The 14,907-nt window shown below is 41.0% G+C and overlaps 1 protein-coding gene across 1 annotated transcript in view; it reads left to right on the top strand.

Moving 5' to 3' along the window:
• Nucleotides 1–8,480, top strand: part of LOC132972880 (copine-8-like) — an 80,526-nt gene extending 72,046 nt beyond the window's left edge. The window contains exons 16-20 of the mRNA XM_061036015.1: nucleotides 300–427; nucleotides 3,812–3,914; nucleotides 5,009–5,066; nucleotides 5,803–5,876; nucleotides 6,985–8,480. Coding sequence (XP_060891998.1) covers nucleotides 300–427; nucleotides 3,812–3,914; nucleotides 5,009–5,066; nucleotides 5,803–5,876; nucleotides 6,985–7,197 — 576 coding nt within the window. The 3' untranslated portion in view covers nucleotides 7,198–8,480. The remainder of the gene's footprint in view (nucleotides 1–299; nucleotides 428–3,811; nucleotides 3,915–5,008; nucleotides 5,067–5,802; nucleotides 5,877–6,984) is intronic.
• The last annotated feature ends 6,427 nt before the right edge of the window (nucleotides 8,481–14,907 follow it).

Consider the following 14,907-nt stretch of genomic DNA (forward strand, 5'->3'; position numbering starts at 1 on the left):
AACTTAGTCTCATCTTAGTCTCTGTTGTTCTTTTTTTCTCTTTGTATAAGAAATAACACATGGTGTAATTACATCACACCCAGGAAAAGGTCATCTTATGCATTTTGTTTACAATTACTTGCAGTCGTCTCTCAGTTTGACTTCAAAATACAGAAAACAAACACAGAAATTCTCCCCTGGCCCTCCCGTAGAGATCACTCTGGACGCCCACTTTGGGAACCACTGTATATATCCATATGTTCCTCCATTACTACTATCCTGAACATGAAGGAATCGTTTTTCTCTCTTTTTTTGTGCAGAACGGTAATCCACAGAACCCATACTGCAACGGAATCGAGGGGGTGATGGAGGCCTATTACCAGAGTCTCAAATCTGTGCGTCTCTACGGGCCAACCCACTTCTCCCCTGTTATTAACCATGTGGCCAGGTAGGTCCTATATAATCACAGCGGGTGGGGAACGACGACATGTGTAGGCTGACACAAACGCCATGCAGTACAATGCACAGTGTACAATGATGTTTACAGAGATGTGTGAAAACAAAGAGAGGTGATTTAAAAGGGATGTGCTGAATGCTCTTAAGAGGAACCAATACTTTCTGAGGAGGTTTTTAAGTCGATGTCTGCAGGAAGGTGCACGATTGCCCTCGCTAGCCGGCACCAGAACTACCAGTCGGTTAAAAATGATTATGAGTATTTCTATTATTCTTGACCCACAATGTCCGTTAAATGTCTGAGCTGTAACATGGCCATCTGCCGCTAGCAGTGGCTGTAGCTCTGTTTAATGGGCCTGCTCTCCACGTTCTACCGCCCTGATGTAAACAGTGAACAGATGGCATCTCGTAGGAGCAGCACTGTTTGTTGGTATTGTGCTAAATTTAGACTGATTTGTGTGAGTGTTTTTTTTTTTTAACTTTCTTAAATGAGTTGCCTAGGAACATCCCTAGATGTCTGCATGTCTTTCTGTTGTTATGTCGGTCTGTCTGTAACTTTCTGTAACTGTCTATCTCAGAATCAGAATCTTACTGCCAAGTAGGTAAACACATACAAAGAATATGACTTGGTGTTTAAGTGCAGAAAGAATAAACATCAAAGTCGAATGAAGAAGTAAAAGGCTGATTAAACAGTAGTAGTACCCCTACTGTCAAGGAACTTACTATACATAAGATATAAAATAGTATCTTCACTCCAGTTCAGCTCAGGGCGTCCACCTCTTAAAAGAAGTTTCTTCATTGCTGCTGTTGTCCCGTGCTTTTTATTGGTGGATTAAGTCAGTTCCTTGTTAATATTACAAAGAGTACAGCCTTGACACTGCCTGAAATGTAGTTGAGCTGTATGATAATAATTGATTGACTTAGGCCCAGTGTCCACCTAGCGTTTTTTTCTGAGCGCCAGCGTCTTTTTTCAATTGTCTTCTCTGAGGAGAGAGCGTTCTCAGCAGAAAGCGGCCGCCTTGAGAAAAAGCCAACGACCTGCCTCTTTTTCCCCCGCACGCGCCGCCTTTTTTGTCTTGCAACCTTTTAGAAAGACGGTGTTTACGTCATCGCCGCTCTTTTCAAAATGTATGATAGTCCCTGTAGTTTTGCTGCCTACGGATCGTGTCTTGTACCCACATCCTCTTTGCTCCAGGTCTGATCCGGTAAAAAACGATCTCTAATATGAAACATGCAGTAAAACGTAGCGGAGCAGTGTCGGTCATACAGCAACAGTTGTCATAGAGACAGGACAGAGGTGCAGTGCTTTTCTTCTCAGCACAGAAGCGTCCCCGGAGTGGACAGCCAGCGCTTTTTTGCCTGAAAAAAACGCTAGGTGTACACAGGGCCTTATTGATTATCTTGGAGCATGTTACTACCACAACAGTCCTTAAGTGTCTGAACAGTCTGCTGATTGATGGGTTACCTCCAGATGAAAGAAAAAAATAAAAGTAAAAAACCCCATGCTCATTAGGAGAAGCAGTGCTGTGGATAATATGAATGTCACACCTCCCACTTCACAACACAGGCTTCATTAATCGCCCAAGTAGAAAACAAGTACAGCGCTGCACTATTAAAACCTGAACTACCAGAGACAAATGGACCTGCTCTTCCACTCTTTTAAACATTTAAAACTTAATGTAAACACTTCCAGTGGAGATAACCACAAACTGTCAGCCCCACTCTGCAATATTACACCAATAACCGCTGATAGAATGTAATGTGCTGCTCTGTACTACAGCAGTTCCCGACTTCCACCTGACATCCCCTGTTGCCAGATCGTGTCTCATGATCCTGAAGACTCACTGTAACAAGCACTTTTCCCACCTTTCATCATCAGCTTTAAAAGCCCATCTCCCTCCCTCTCTCTCTCTCTCTCTCTGCCTCTCTCCCTCTCTCTCTCTAGCTCTCTCTCTCTCTCTGCCTCCCTCCCTCTCTCTTTCTCTCTCTGTCAGAAAGTACCATCCGCCCACTCACACTGAGAATAGCTGCATTGTTCAGCGCTCACTTCTGTGCAGCGTCTGACTAAAATCCAGGAAGACGCGGCAAAAAAACAAAAAACAAGTGACACCTAGTCACATCACATTTCTAATTAACCGATCCTAATCTAGTAAGGGTGTTGTTTAAAAGATATCCTCAAAATATTATCTGGTCACATAATTTACGACCAAGACAAAGAAAAACTGATACGCACAGTGTAAATGAAGAATGAAGAGAAAGTCATACCTGGCTCCAAGATGTATCAAATAATTGCTGTGAAATCTGAATTAATAAGCAGGGAAAAAAAGCTTATTTTCCCGTTAACATTGCCCATTGTATTCATTTGGCCCAGCATAATGGTTACACTGTAACAGGTCCATCTGTTCTCAATACTAAAGTCTATTTGGAAGTGATCACTTAGGGACTAATAACCTGATGAGGGATATTATCTATTCAGGTAATTGCAGCTGTGCATGTGGTTTGAGACAGATGAGGTTTAAGGGGCTCTCTTCCAGCAATTTAATTTTGTACTTCAATAAAGTTGGTGGGAAGACAGATGAAGGCAAGGCAAGTTTATTAATAGAGCATCATTCATAGAAAGAGCAACTCAAAGCACTCTATAGAGTTACAAAAACAACAACTTTTAGATCATTATTGCGCAAAAATAAGACTTTAAAATGCAAAAACATATTAAAATATATGACCAACAACCATTGATTTGAACGTTTTATCTATTTTCAAACAAATGCCAACAACTCTCCTGCTGAAAGTCTTTCTCTCCTGTGGTCGCTTTAGTCAAGTCTTTCATTGTACTTCTATGTTTGTTTGTACTGAGGTGAATACGGTTTTAGCTCGTAGTGTAGTCACCTCTGCTGGCCAATAGTAAGCATGTATGTTTGTTCCACTTCTATTGTCCATACTTCACTATCTCTGAGGCGAAATCCACTTTTTGTGTGCACTCTAATGTCCTAATAAGACTAATCCTACACTTCCCATAATGCAACTCAAATATCTGTTTGTTACCCTGCAATCTGATGCTGTCATAGTAATCAGAAAAATTGATTAAACCTGGTCAAGTTAATCGTCTTATTGTGATAAAACATGGGGCGGAAAAGTGAAATTGTGATAGATGATCAAATATTTAGTAAAAAACTAAGCTGTTGCATATAAATGTTTGACTTATTTTGATTTTGTTTTACCTTGTATTTGGTTGTAAACATTAGTTGCTGTCTTGTAGAATGGCACTAACCAGTTCTGAGTCTGATTAATGAATCATCATTTATATTAATTATTGGTTTAACAGGTTGTGCAGGTTTCCCTGATTTGCTGATTTCAACTCTAATCCTTGTATCTTCACCAGGTATGCGTCAGCGGTGACAAACGGATCACAGTACTTCATCCTGCTCATTATCTCTGACGGCGTCATCACAGACATGGCACAGACCAAGGAGTCCATCGTTAATGTACAGTACCTCAGATTCACTATCATGTACTGCATGGCTTATTATTGAAAACACATTTACCAAGTAACCAGGAATGGGTGATTTTGACAGTTTAATCATCAGCAGCAGCCAATATTCATCCTGGGTAATTTATTTATAAATCATGTGAGGACCCCGGGTGGTCCAGCAATGATTGTCCCCTAATGGAAATTGTAATAAACTAACAAACAAACAATATGAAGGAGAGAATATGAAAAGCTGTGGAGCTGTTGTCCTCCTCTCTCCTTTCACCCATCTTCACTAATGAGCTGAGAGGATTAGGTTTGTTATCCTCCTCACTCTCTCTCTCTCTCTCCCCTATATCCCCCCTGAACCTCCAGATCCTGCCACATTCAGGTCTAAGAACTCTGCTTTCTAATGAGGGGTAAAGCGTGTAACGATTTTCATATATTTGAAGGCTCCATTGGCTGTTTTCGCTGCTCCGCATCACACCGCCTCTCCATGCCTCTCGCCGCCCGTGTGATATAACGCTATTGTAGAGTTGGATTCCAGAGTAATTATTTACTTGCCCGCAGAGGACCCATGCCCTCTTGTTTCTCAAGCAATTTGGCAATGCGTCTGATAACCACTGGAAGTTATGAAACAATGAAAAAAAAAAAAACTTTCATTCATCACTCAAACTGTACTTGGGCGGCTGAGATTTAATAAACAATATTGCGGAGTGGGGCAGCAGTTCAGCTGCAGCTCAGGGCGGACAGACGAAGATGTAAATGGGAGTCATTTTTAAGCTGTCTAAGCTCTGGGAGATTTAGACAAAGTTGTAGATGCATGAAATTACAAAACTCCCGAGCTGGACGGACGAGAGGCTTTATTAAAGCGGCTGGGGGGGGGGCAGATGGAAGTGAATGAATAAACCCCGTCTGTCTGAACAATGGTGTTGAATTTTGTCATTGAGCTTTCTTTCCGAGCACTGTGAGAGTACAGTGCAGTCATTTGCAGGGGGGAATTTTTCGGTCAGCCTGCTGCGTTTAAGATAGCAAAATGGGGGAAAGAAGCGAGCGTTGCTTCTTCTCCACCTTTGATGCATCTGTTTTGTACCCCTCCACCCTTCACAGGCCGCGTCTCTGCCCATGTCAATTATAATAGTTGGGGTTGGACCAGCGGAATTTGACGGTAAGCAGGGTGAAGATCCTATGTATGTGTGTGTGCATGCTTTTGTGTTGTGTGTTTATTTGCATGCAGTAATCCTTCTTCCTCCATCCTATCTTGCCTCCCACATGGTTCAGCCCTTCTTTTCTTCTCTTCCTCCATTCTCCTTCCTCTTAATTCTTCCCCTCTCCTCCTCCTCCTCCTCCCTCTGAATCTGAGGTTAAGTGGATGTGAACATTCTCATTTGTAAGGCCAGATGTGGAGTTTTTCTTGTTTGTTTTTAGCGTTTGTCTTAAAATGAACGATGGCCTCGTTTTCCACCTCTCTCCTTTGTTCTCATGTTAACAATTCTCGGAGCAGTCCTCTACAGAAAAACAAGCTCACTCAAGATGAGCAATTAGCCCGCAAAGTCAACAGGATTCAGGGATTATCACGCTTATGAAGCCAGGGTGCACGGTTGCATGACGTCCCAGCGGTGCACAGCGCTGGCTGTTACACATATTCTCGCATGTTTCCCGCCCACGTGCGCGCTTGTGTGCAACTCAGAGCCCGATGGCTTCACGCTCAGCGACGCAAATTCTGTGTACTCATGCCACGTTTGGCATTACCAACACTCAGAGGAAATGTAACCCAGTGGCACGCTAATGGCTTCAGCAGATTAAAAACACACAAACTGTGTGTCATGTTCGTTCGGCTCGGCTTTGACACGGCGATTTGAGTCTCCTGACAGGCTGTGACTGATGTGTGTTCCCTCCTGCAGAAATGATCGAGCTGGACGGGGACGAGGAGAGGATCTCTTCCCAAGGACGATATGCGGAGAGGGACATAGTTCAGGTAGAGACATGGCTGACTGGCGATGTGACTGGCTGCTCAGCAGAACGTCCCCAGAGAAATGTGGGATTTATGATTAATGGGAAAAGGTCACGGTGCTTGACCTTCTGCTCTTGTTCCTCAGTCTGCCATTTTTCTCTCCTTTTTGCTGTCTCACGCCTCTAAACTATGTCCACCCTCGTGCTCTGCGTCCTTTGCATTCTCTTCTAGCTGTTTCTCTGTCTCTTACCTGATGATTAAATCATCAACACTACCTGTCTCTTTTCTCATTTTACTCTTTCCTCCCTTCTACCTATGTTTCCTAATCCTCTGCCATCTTTTCCTTGTTTTGACCTCTCTCATTGTTTCTCTTTCTCTTTTCTCATCTCCTTTTTACACCCCTACCCCTCTCGCCCCTTCCCCCCTTTCTTTGCCCCAACTTTCCTTTTCCTCCTTTACTTTATTCCTCTCCTCTTCCATCCTCTTCTGTCTTCTCAAGTCTCTGTTTTCTCCCCTCTTCTATTCTCCTCTTTGTCTTCCTCTCCCTCTTCTCTATCCTCCTTGCTTCATATTTAGGTCTCTCCCTGTTCCCTCTTCAAACCGGCTTCATCTCTCCTTGTTCCCTCTCTTGTCCTCTCCTTTGAGGTCTACATTCCCTCCTTGTTTCTTCTCCTCCCTTGTTATTGTTTCATCTCACCTCCCTCCGCTCTCTTCTCCTCTACTTCTCTTGTTCCCTCTCCTTATTTCATCTCCTGTCACTCTCCCAGACCCCTCTCCTCCCTTCTTTAAATCTTTGAAAGGATTTTTCTGAGTTCTGGGAATGTTGTTGGGGTTTTTTTAAGCCCCAAAGTGCGACTGAGAATTAGGTGCAACTGAAATATATTTTTTATTATTTTGCATCTTGGTTCTCATATTTTTTGTCTTTATTGTTAAATCTCAGAATCTCTTTTTCGTTATACTCAGTCATTCTCGAGTGATGATGTGACAGTGAATGGGTTTCTTCTTGCAATGCTTTAATGGATGATCTCTCCTCTTCCTCTCCTCTCCTCTCCTCTCCTCTCCTCTCCTCTCCTCTCCTCTCCTCTCCTCTTCCTCTCCTCTCCTCTCCTCTCCTCTCGTCTCCTCTCCACAGTTTGTTCCTTTCAGAGACTACATCGACCGGCGAGGAAACCACATCCTCAGCATGGCTCGCCTGGCTAAGGAAGTGCTCGCTGAAATCCCAGACCAGTTCCTGTCCTACATGAGAACCAGAGGGATCAAACCCGGCCCCCTTCCTCCCCCTTACACCACCTGTCCTACACCTGCTCTCCACCCACTCCTTGCCAGACGGGTAAGCCGAATCTAAAGGCCTGTCTCTTCAGCGCCGGCCAGCTGACTCCTCTGGTCTGTCCTCTCCTCTTTCTGCTTCTTCTTCCTGCTCTTCACTGGAAGCTTTTGAGCACACGGCGGACCTCGCCAGCTCTCTCATGCTGCACTGTGGGGGGACGTTTTGCCATGAGCCGTGATCATGATGCGGAAAACCCAGAGTGGGACGCTTCCAAGGGACATTTCTTGTAGGTTTTGAAGGAGGAGGATCCTGGTGTCCCAGAAAGACAGAACAGGACTGAGATTGACCACTCGCAGCTTTCAGACCGTAAGGGTCCAAGCTTTGGAGCCCCTGTTTTCAAACACTGTTCATCTATTTTCGATTTCTCTTTCCACTTCCTCTATCTCTCACAATATCATCTTTCAATATATAAATGTTTACAAATCGAGGACTGGAGTGGGAGTTTTTTTCAGGAGGACATTTATACCGATCAATGTGAAAACCTTTCAGATTCCTATTTTTCGGCTGCAGAAAACTGGAAGTTGTGACTTTGTACAAAAAAAACATTTAGGCCCTGGTGCCATGTTCCTCATTACAGAGTGTTTTCTTTTTTTTTTTTTCAAATAAATGGAGCATGTGCTAGTTTAAGAGAAGCATGCACTGTCGTCTTGCACTCAGGGCTTTGTCCCTCCCACAAAACCCCACCAACACCAACACCACTGCCATGCCCCATTACAAGCCAACCCATCACCGACAACCTGAAATCTTCCCAATTTCTGCTCCGTCCACCTGCCTTGACTCCTCAGGTAGCTGTGCTCCCTGGGAGTCTGGTCAAATGAAATGCAGCAGGGACTTGAACCAGCCTTACTCTTTTTTTGTCGGATAACGTTCACAGGCACGGTGGGTTCTGGAAACGTGAATCTCCAAGCCCAGGCGTCAAAAACACACATCTCACAACCGAACCTGACTGTGTGTTAGCGTCTTTTTTTTTTTTTTGTGACTTATCATCATACTTCAGAATAATTTATTTGTTTTGTTTAACGTCTCTCTACCTCTCACGTGGTTTGATATTGCCAAAACGTTGTTTTAATACCGCCAATAACAACAAAGTGTTGGCGTTTCGGATTTTTGGTAAGTCTGTTGAGTTCACAGTTTTTACCTTTCTCACTTAGTTTTCATAAAATATCTGCCAAACATGTAGGTTGAGAATCACAGCACTTTGGTAGCTTTCAGATCAGGTGACTCACACTTATCTGTGCTAGCATCACACTGTGAATATGTGCACAGAAAACAGCTCTCCAACAGACCAAATTGAAAAGATGCTTCGTGAACATGAATCAGACTGTGAACACGCCTTTTAGTTTTGTCCAACAGCATTGTAACTTCAATTCAAAGCCAGTAATAATCAGTAGCCCCTAAGGTTTAGTAGCATGTATCTAATCATCTACTTGAAGGAACATGTCACCAGAAAAACTCAGTTTTCCTATCACATTACCACCGCATAAAGGCTTGAAAAGAATGTAGGTTGATACTGTACTTTTGGGATGACAGCAGCTTTTCTACACAGCTACATCCTCAGAATTATTTAGATATCTTCCGTTGGCAATTTAGCCTTTGTGGATAATGACAAATATTTAGTAGAGATTTAGTCGCAGATATACAGTATGCACAACACATACTGTATGTTGGCCTAGACTTGGCTCTTTCATATCCCGGTGCATGTGAACAGTAGGACCGACAACATTAGACGTCAGAATGGAGTTAAAAGACGGCATCGTTAGCTAATTTTTATATTTAGACATTTGAATTTAAATGCAGAAATTTCATAGATGCTAATAAAAAGTCTAAAACCCATCTGATGGAAGCTAACTGGTGCAGAGATAACATTTTTGGCCAATGAGCTCTTTCGCCCGAATCATTGGCTGTTTCTTCCTGCACCCAACCAAATGCCCTTTTAAGGTTATCCAACACTACTCAACAGAAGAAAACCAGAATGCTTCTGATACCAATACTTAGTCCTAAATTGACAGTGTCTGCGTTGTTAAAAGTTAGTCTTTTGTAGAATAAAAAAGTTGCAATGGATTCTTGTGGCAATTTCACATTTCAAAAGTGATTCAAAAAGGTTGCTTTAATCATTTCTTGTTTCCCCTATTTGGGAAAAAAAGCCCAGCATAAGTCCTGGCAGATCCTTAATACATACACACAATTAAAATGAGAGATATTCCTGTGTGAAGTCACTAAGCTGCTGTTGAAAGTTGGCTTTTTTGCATATTTTTTATGATGAAAGTGTGACAAAAGTCATAAGACTCTGAGTCTCAATAATCCTCTTTTCATCAGCAGTGGGATCCAGACATCTTTCTAATACTTTTTTTATGTAAACGGCACTCCCCCACCATTGGCTCGAGGTGAATTCTCCTGATTATATCCTGCTGTGTTCTCACATCAGCCCACTCAGACTTGCTGCGGAAAAAATACTCGGGGTCTGGCAGGAGAAACTCCTTGCGTTCACACATACAGCTCTTTCTGGAAATATCAGGAGTTTTTCAGAAGTTTTCTGCAAGTGTGTAAGCCCTAAATGTTAATGTGAACATTTTCATATCGAGCCTGCAGCACAATCCACTTAACCCTGTCATCAAAGAAGATAGATAGATAGATAGATACTTTATTGATCCGGGGGGAAATTCAAAGCATCCAGTAGCAGATTACAAAGACGTACATGACATGAAACATTTGTTATAAATTAACCACAAAACCGACGTCCCCCTCCCATACATATGTATAAACCCGAAAAAAAGATTTAAAGAATACCCCGAGATGAATCAAACTTAAACTGTGCAATTAAAAATAGACGTATACAAGAAAATGTACATAACCCGTGCAGGGATAAAAAATATATGTAATAATAATAAACAGTTGAGGAAAAAAATCTGTAATTAGACCTGAATATAAAAACATTAAAATAAAAAAGTGTTGACCTTCTGAAATTGTGTTGTTTATATATGTACAGCAATGTTTAAAAAGAAGATAGTGCAAAATTATCAAAAAAACAGACATTAAATAACAGCCAGTGCAAACATTAAAGGTGCGATTTAAATAATTGTGAGAACCATATGCACCAAGCATGGCAAAAAAAAGCGTTCATCGCTAGTGGAAGGTGATTAAGACTGGCCAAAAACAAATTTGTGCTTTTTATAGACTTAGCTGAATTATTTGGTCTTGAAATTGGGTCACCATCTGAATCCATTGTATCTGTTGTGATGCCAGAATAACTGAAGCTGCTGTTGTCTATAAAAAAAGAGCAAACTACAAACACTCCAGAGCCTCGTGATGGTCGGTATTTGATCTTAAAAGACTCAGTTATTCTGGGCAGTGTTCTTTGGGGACGTACTTTAAACAGGTAACTGCACTGTCACTTTTAGCCAAGTTTTCTGGGGTTGAAACTCTAATGCAACCCTGCAGTTTTGCCCAGTTATGTGCAAGCTTGATGACTTTAGGCAAAGCACAAACTCAGAAAAAGCTACAGACACCACACCCAGAGGCCCCTTTATGACTCATGTAAATGTGTGAAGAACAGCGTTTAAACATTTGACTCTGTACCTGTGCAAACTGTAGATCCTATCAGTACTCTTTGGGCCCTATTCAGTCAAGGAAACAAATCAAAACAAAAAGAAAGGTTTACAACATTTTTTCTAAACTTGCGCCTCAAAGTTATCACGTACTTCTCGGCTGATGATGCTTCGTTCAAACGTCTACTTATAAACTGCTTGTGAGATATTTTCTGAGATATTTATACACTGTACAAAATGTTTGCCTTTTTTGTGTAATGGTCAATATACTGTGTATGTAATGCTGCTTCTTAACTGCTGATATAACTATAACATTTTATACTGAGGCCTGTAATCATATTTAAATCATGACTAACAGGCCTTACTCATGTTTATACATCAGTTATTCATATTTAAATCATGAACGACAGGCCTGTATTTTTGTATAAGCGAATGGTTTAAATAATAATGTTGTTTCATGTGTGCAAGATGTTTAAAAGTAGACCTGGTGAGCAAGTTCACTCTGTAGCAACATTTCTGCCAAATTGGATTTAAATGAAAAATGTAGCATGTCATTGTTGACTGAGATTCACTCCAGAGAAGCCGCTCATTATTCAGTTTGACTGAATAGGGTCCGTCAGTGTTGGGGGGGGGGGGGGGGGGGGGGGGGGGGGCAGGTGGTCTGATAGATTTTTTTGTACTCTTCTGTGTTGTCGTATCATTGCGGGAGCCCGTTCAGTACGACGGTGGGGGATGTTGAATTGCACAATGTAGCACTGGTCTTTAGTCTGGAGCTGGACTGGAGCAACACTAGCCTGAAACAAATAAGACCAGATCAGGCAGGAACAGTCTTTTTATATATATATGTATATATATATATATATATATATATATATATATATATATATGTTCATGTGTAAATATTGGGTATATAACGTGTGTATGTTTTCCAGAGAGTTGACTTTTGCAGCAAACTGCCAGGACTCTGAGACTCTCCTCCTGAAACACAAGGCAGGGCCTTTCATTTATTTATCACGACAAGATGTCAACTTCATCTTACACCCACACTCTCTTATATACTGTACATCCAGTACATGTATTTGTATATGAAACATGCATGACACTTACATAACAAGCTGACGGCTGAGTGAAGATGAAGAGTTACTTTGCTTGTTTTCTCAGAGAAACAGTGTTTTCACAGATGAGGTGTTAATCACAGTATAAAGCACCTTTTAAATGCTGGGTTTCTAAACACTTCCTGTCCTGTGAATGCTCGTTGAGCTCCAGGATGTCACCTTCTAAGTAGAATTCTTTGGATCAAAAACTTGGAGGCCACGCCACATGGATGATTTAAAAGCTGAAAACCACAAAAATCTTAATCAAATGCTGCATGCTTACATTTTTTGATTGGAGAAAATGTTTAGGACTGGTCTTTATCTTGGTTATCAGAATCAGAATCAGATTTATTGGCCAGGTATGCTTACACACACAAGGAATTTAACTTCGGTGAACTGTGCTCTCTTATGCACAGGTACAAAATTAAATATCAACAATAAACATAATAAGAAAAGACTAATATTTACATGACTAAATATGAAACAGTGCAGTGGTGAATAGTGCAAAAGACGCTGAAGTAACATGATAAGTAAAATGCAGTAAAATGATCATTACACACATGAGGCAGATATGATTTACCCTTTTTGCCTTTATTAGATAGGACAGCTGAAGAGAGACAGGAAGTGTGGGGAGGAGAGAGAGGGGGAACGGCATGCAGCAAAGGGCCGAGGTCAGATTCGAACCCATCACAGCCACTGCGACGAGTACTAAAGCCTCTGTACATGGGGGCACCACATAACCGCTAGGCTATCAGCAATGTTAGATTACTTTAAGTTTAGATCAAGATCCAGCGAACCTATGGCACACCATTGTTGGGCTATGACTCACGTTTTTTGAAATTCAAATATTCTTTGCTGAGATTATTATAAACATTGGTTATGAAAATAAATTGACAGTTTGTTAAGCCCTGCCCCTTCATTTATTATTTTTGCTCAACCTGCAAAAGCTTTCAGTTCTCTCACAAAGTCCTACAAGTTCAAAACGTTCAAAAGTTACCTCTTGATGTTTCAATAGGAAATAAGACGGCACAACCCCAGGCTATTTAAAGCAACAATATGTAATTTTATCACCTTAAAATAGTCTATTAATGTCTATTTAATAGTAATATCATTTTCAACGTCTGTTTACTGCAGTATGTAACTTTGTTACCAGCCCGAGGACTCACACTCGAGCCTTCAGTTTTGAAAAGCAGCTAGAAAGCTCTGTACTGTTTGATACTGTGTCTGAGGCTAAGAGGGAAGAGGACGGTGACCGATTGAGTTAAAAATAGGAAAAAGAGAGAGTGAGTGAGCCAGAAGTAGTGTTTTACACCTGTTCAGTTTTACAGTTTTACAACAGTGCAGAGACCTTCAGGTGGGCGCCAAAGCACTCTTAACCGAATTCCTACATATTGTTGCTTTGTTGCTTTGCGGCTCTAGTGTGTGAAATCACTGTTCCTCTGAGGCTGTGTCGGTGTAGAAGTGACAATCAAAAGCATTTATTGTGTAGGAGACTACAAGGCGAAGAAAAACAAACAACATAACTCTGCGTCGCGGTCCGCCATATGAGCTTTAATGAAGTAGGCTCACAGCTCGCTGCCTCCCACCGCTCATCCATTCATCCATGTCACTCTGCCAAGGCGGTACGGTGTCAGCATGCCCGGCCATATGAACGCCCACGTTATTCTCACACATACAACATCAAAGCTGTTTACTGTACCTTATATGATTAACAACGTGGTTTAAACGAATGCTCGTGATGAATATCCTGTTTTATCCTGATGTTTTTTATAGCATGCATTCAGTTTGCATGTGTAGAGTTTTCTAACGGAGATGCACCCGTGGGTTTTAAAAACTAATTGTAATATGACATCTTCACGTGTTGTTTCAGAGTATTTTAGACGACTTGTTTGCCTTAAAAAAATCTCACTGATCAATCTTGGAATTGTGCAATGCCTTCAGATGTTTTCATTCTTTTCTGTTTTTCTTTTCTTGATTATTTTTGGTACAATCATGCACAGCCACTCATCCGACTCAATTCAGCAGTTTCCTCTCAGACCCAGCGGTTGAAGCGCTGCGATGGGAGGATGATCTGGAAAGATAAAACATTTTGAATCCAAGGAAAGAAACAGAATTCAGCCTCATACAGCCATGTTTAAAGTTACTACAATCCATACTTTATCTTAAACTGAAACAGATTAACCTGCTCAAATTCATGTTTATCAAATCTTGATTTCATCAGTCCTCATGTTGGGATCTTTAAAATGTGATTTGTGGCTTCTGCATGATGCTTGTGACTACACTACAGGACCCCCTCAGTATCATGTCCATTAAAACATGATATCAATTCAAATCAGTGATATTGTGATACAGCACAGGTTTTACTGTTCTAATAGGAAATATGGAAGCCACTAAAGATTGATTTAAAATGACTATTTCTGTAAGAATTAAAGTCTTTCAATAAATATTCATATCAAACAGTTTTTTTTTCTTTTGGTGGTTTGTCACTTAGAGACAATATGTATGTGGTGAACTTGATTCAATTTACATCATATATTGGCTTCCTTAACACAATCTATGTATACATTTTTTCTCTCACTTTTGGCTACTTTACCTTCTATAGGAAAAAATAATTTTGTCAGGAAAGGATGAATGTGTTCAAACAGAGCCAGCACACTGGAATAGACCTACTTCACATCATTACACCTTTTATGAAAGTAGACAATCATTGTCATTTTCAGCCTCAGCATATTAAAATCAATAACTTTTTTGATCATTTTCTTACTGTTAATAAAAGGTAACAAGATCCGCAGACCAAGGAGCTCCATTTCAAAGGATTTATTGTGTGTGACAGTTTGAGCCAACATGTTCTTCCTCAGACCAAACAGGAGCTCCTTGGTGCGGCTCTTGTTTGCTTCTTTTCACCTTTCATGAAAGGGATGTGCTTTCTTTTTTGATTTTTGACAGTCAATTAAAGCCATAAAAATGCCTAAAAAAAATTAATCCATAACAGGTTCTTACTTCTCTTACCTTTGACAGAAATCTTTGACTACAGCTGATATTTATATGGTTTGATTTTGAAAAGGCTTTGTAGTTCCCCTGTGCAGTGT

The sequence above is a fragment of the Labrus mixtus genome, chromosome 4 (assembly GCF_963584025.1).
Source record: "Labrus mixtus chromosome 4, fLabMix1.1, whole genome shotgun sequence".
NCBI classification, from domain to species: domain Eukaryota; kingdom Metazoa; phylum Chordata; class Actinopteri; order Labriformes; family Labridae; genus Labrus; species Labrus mixtus.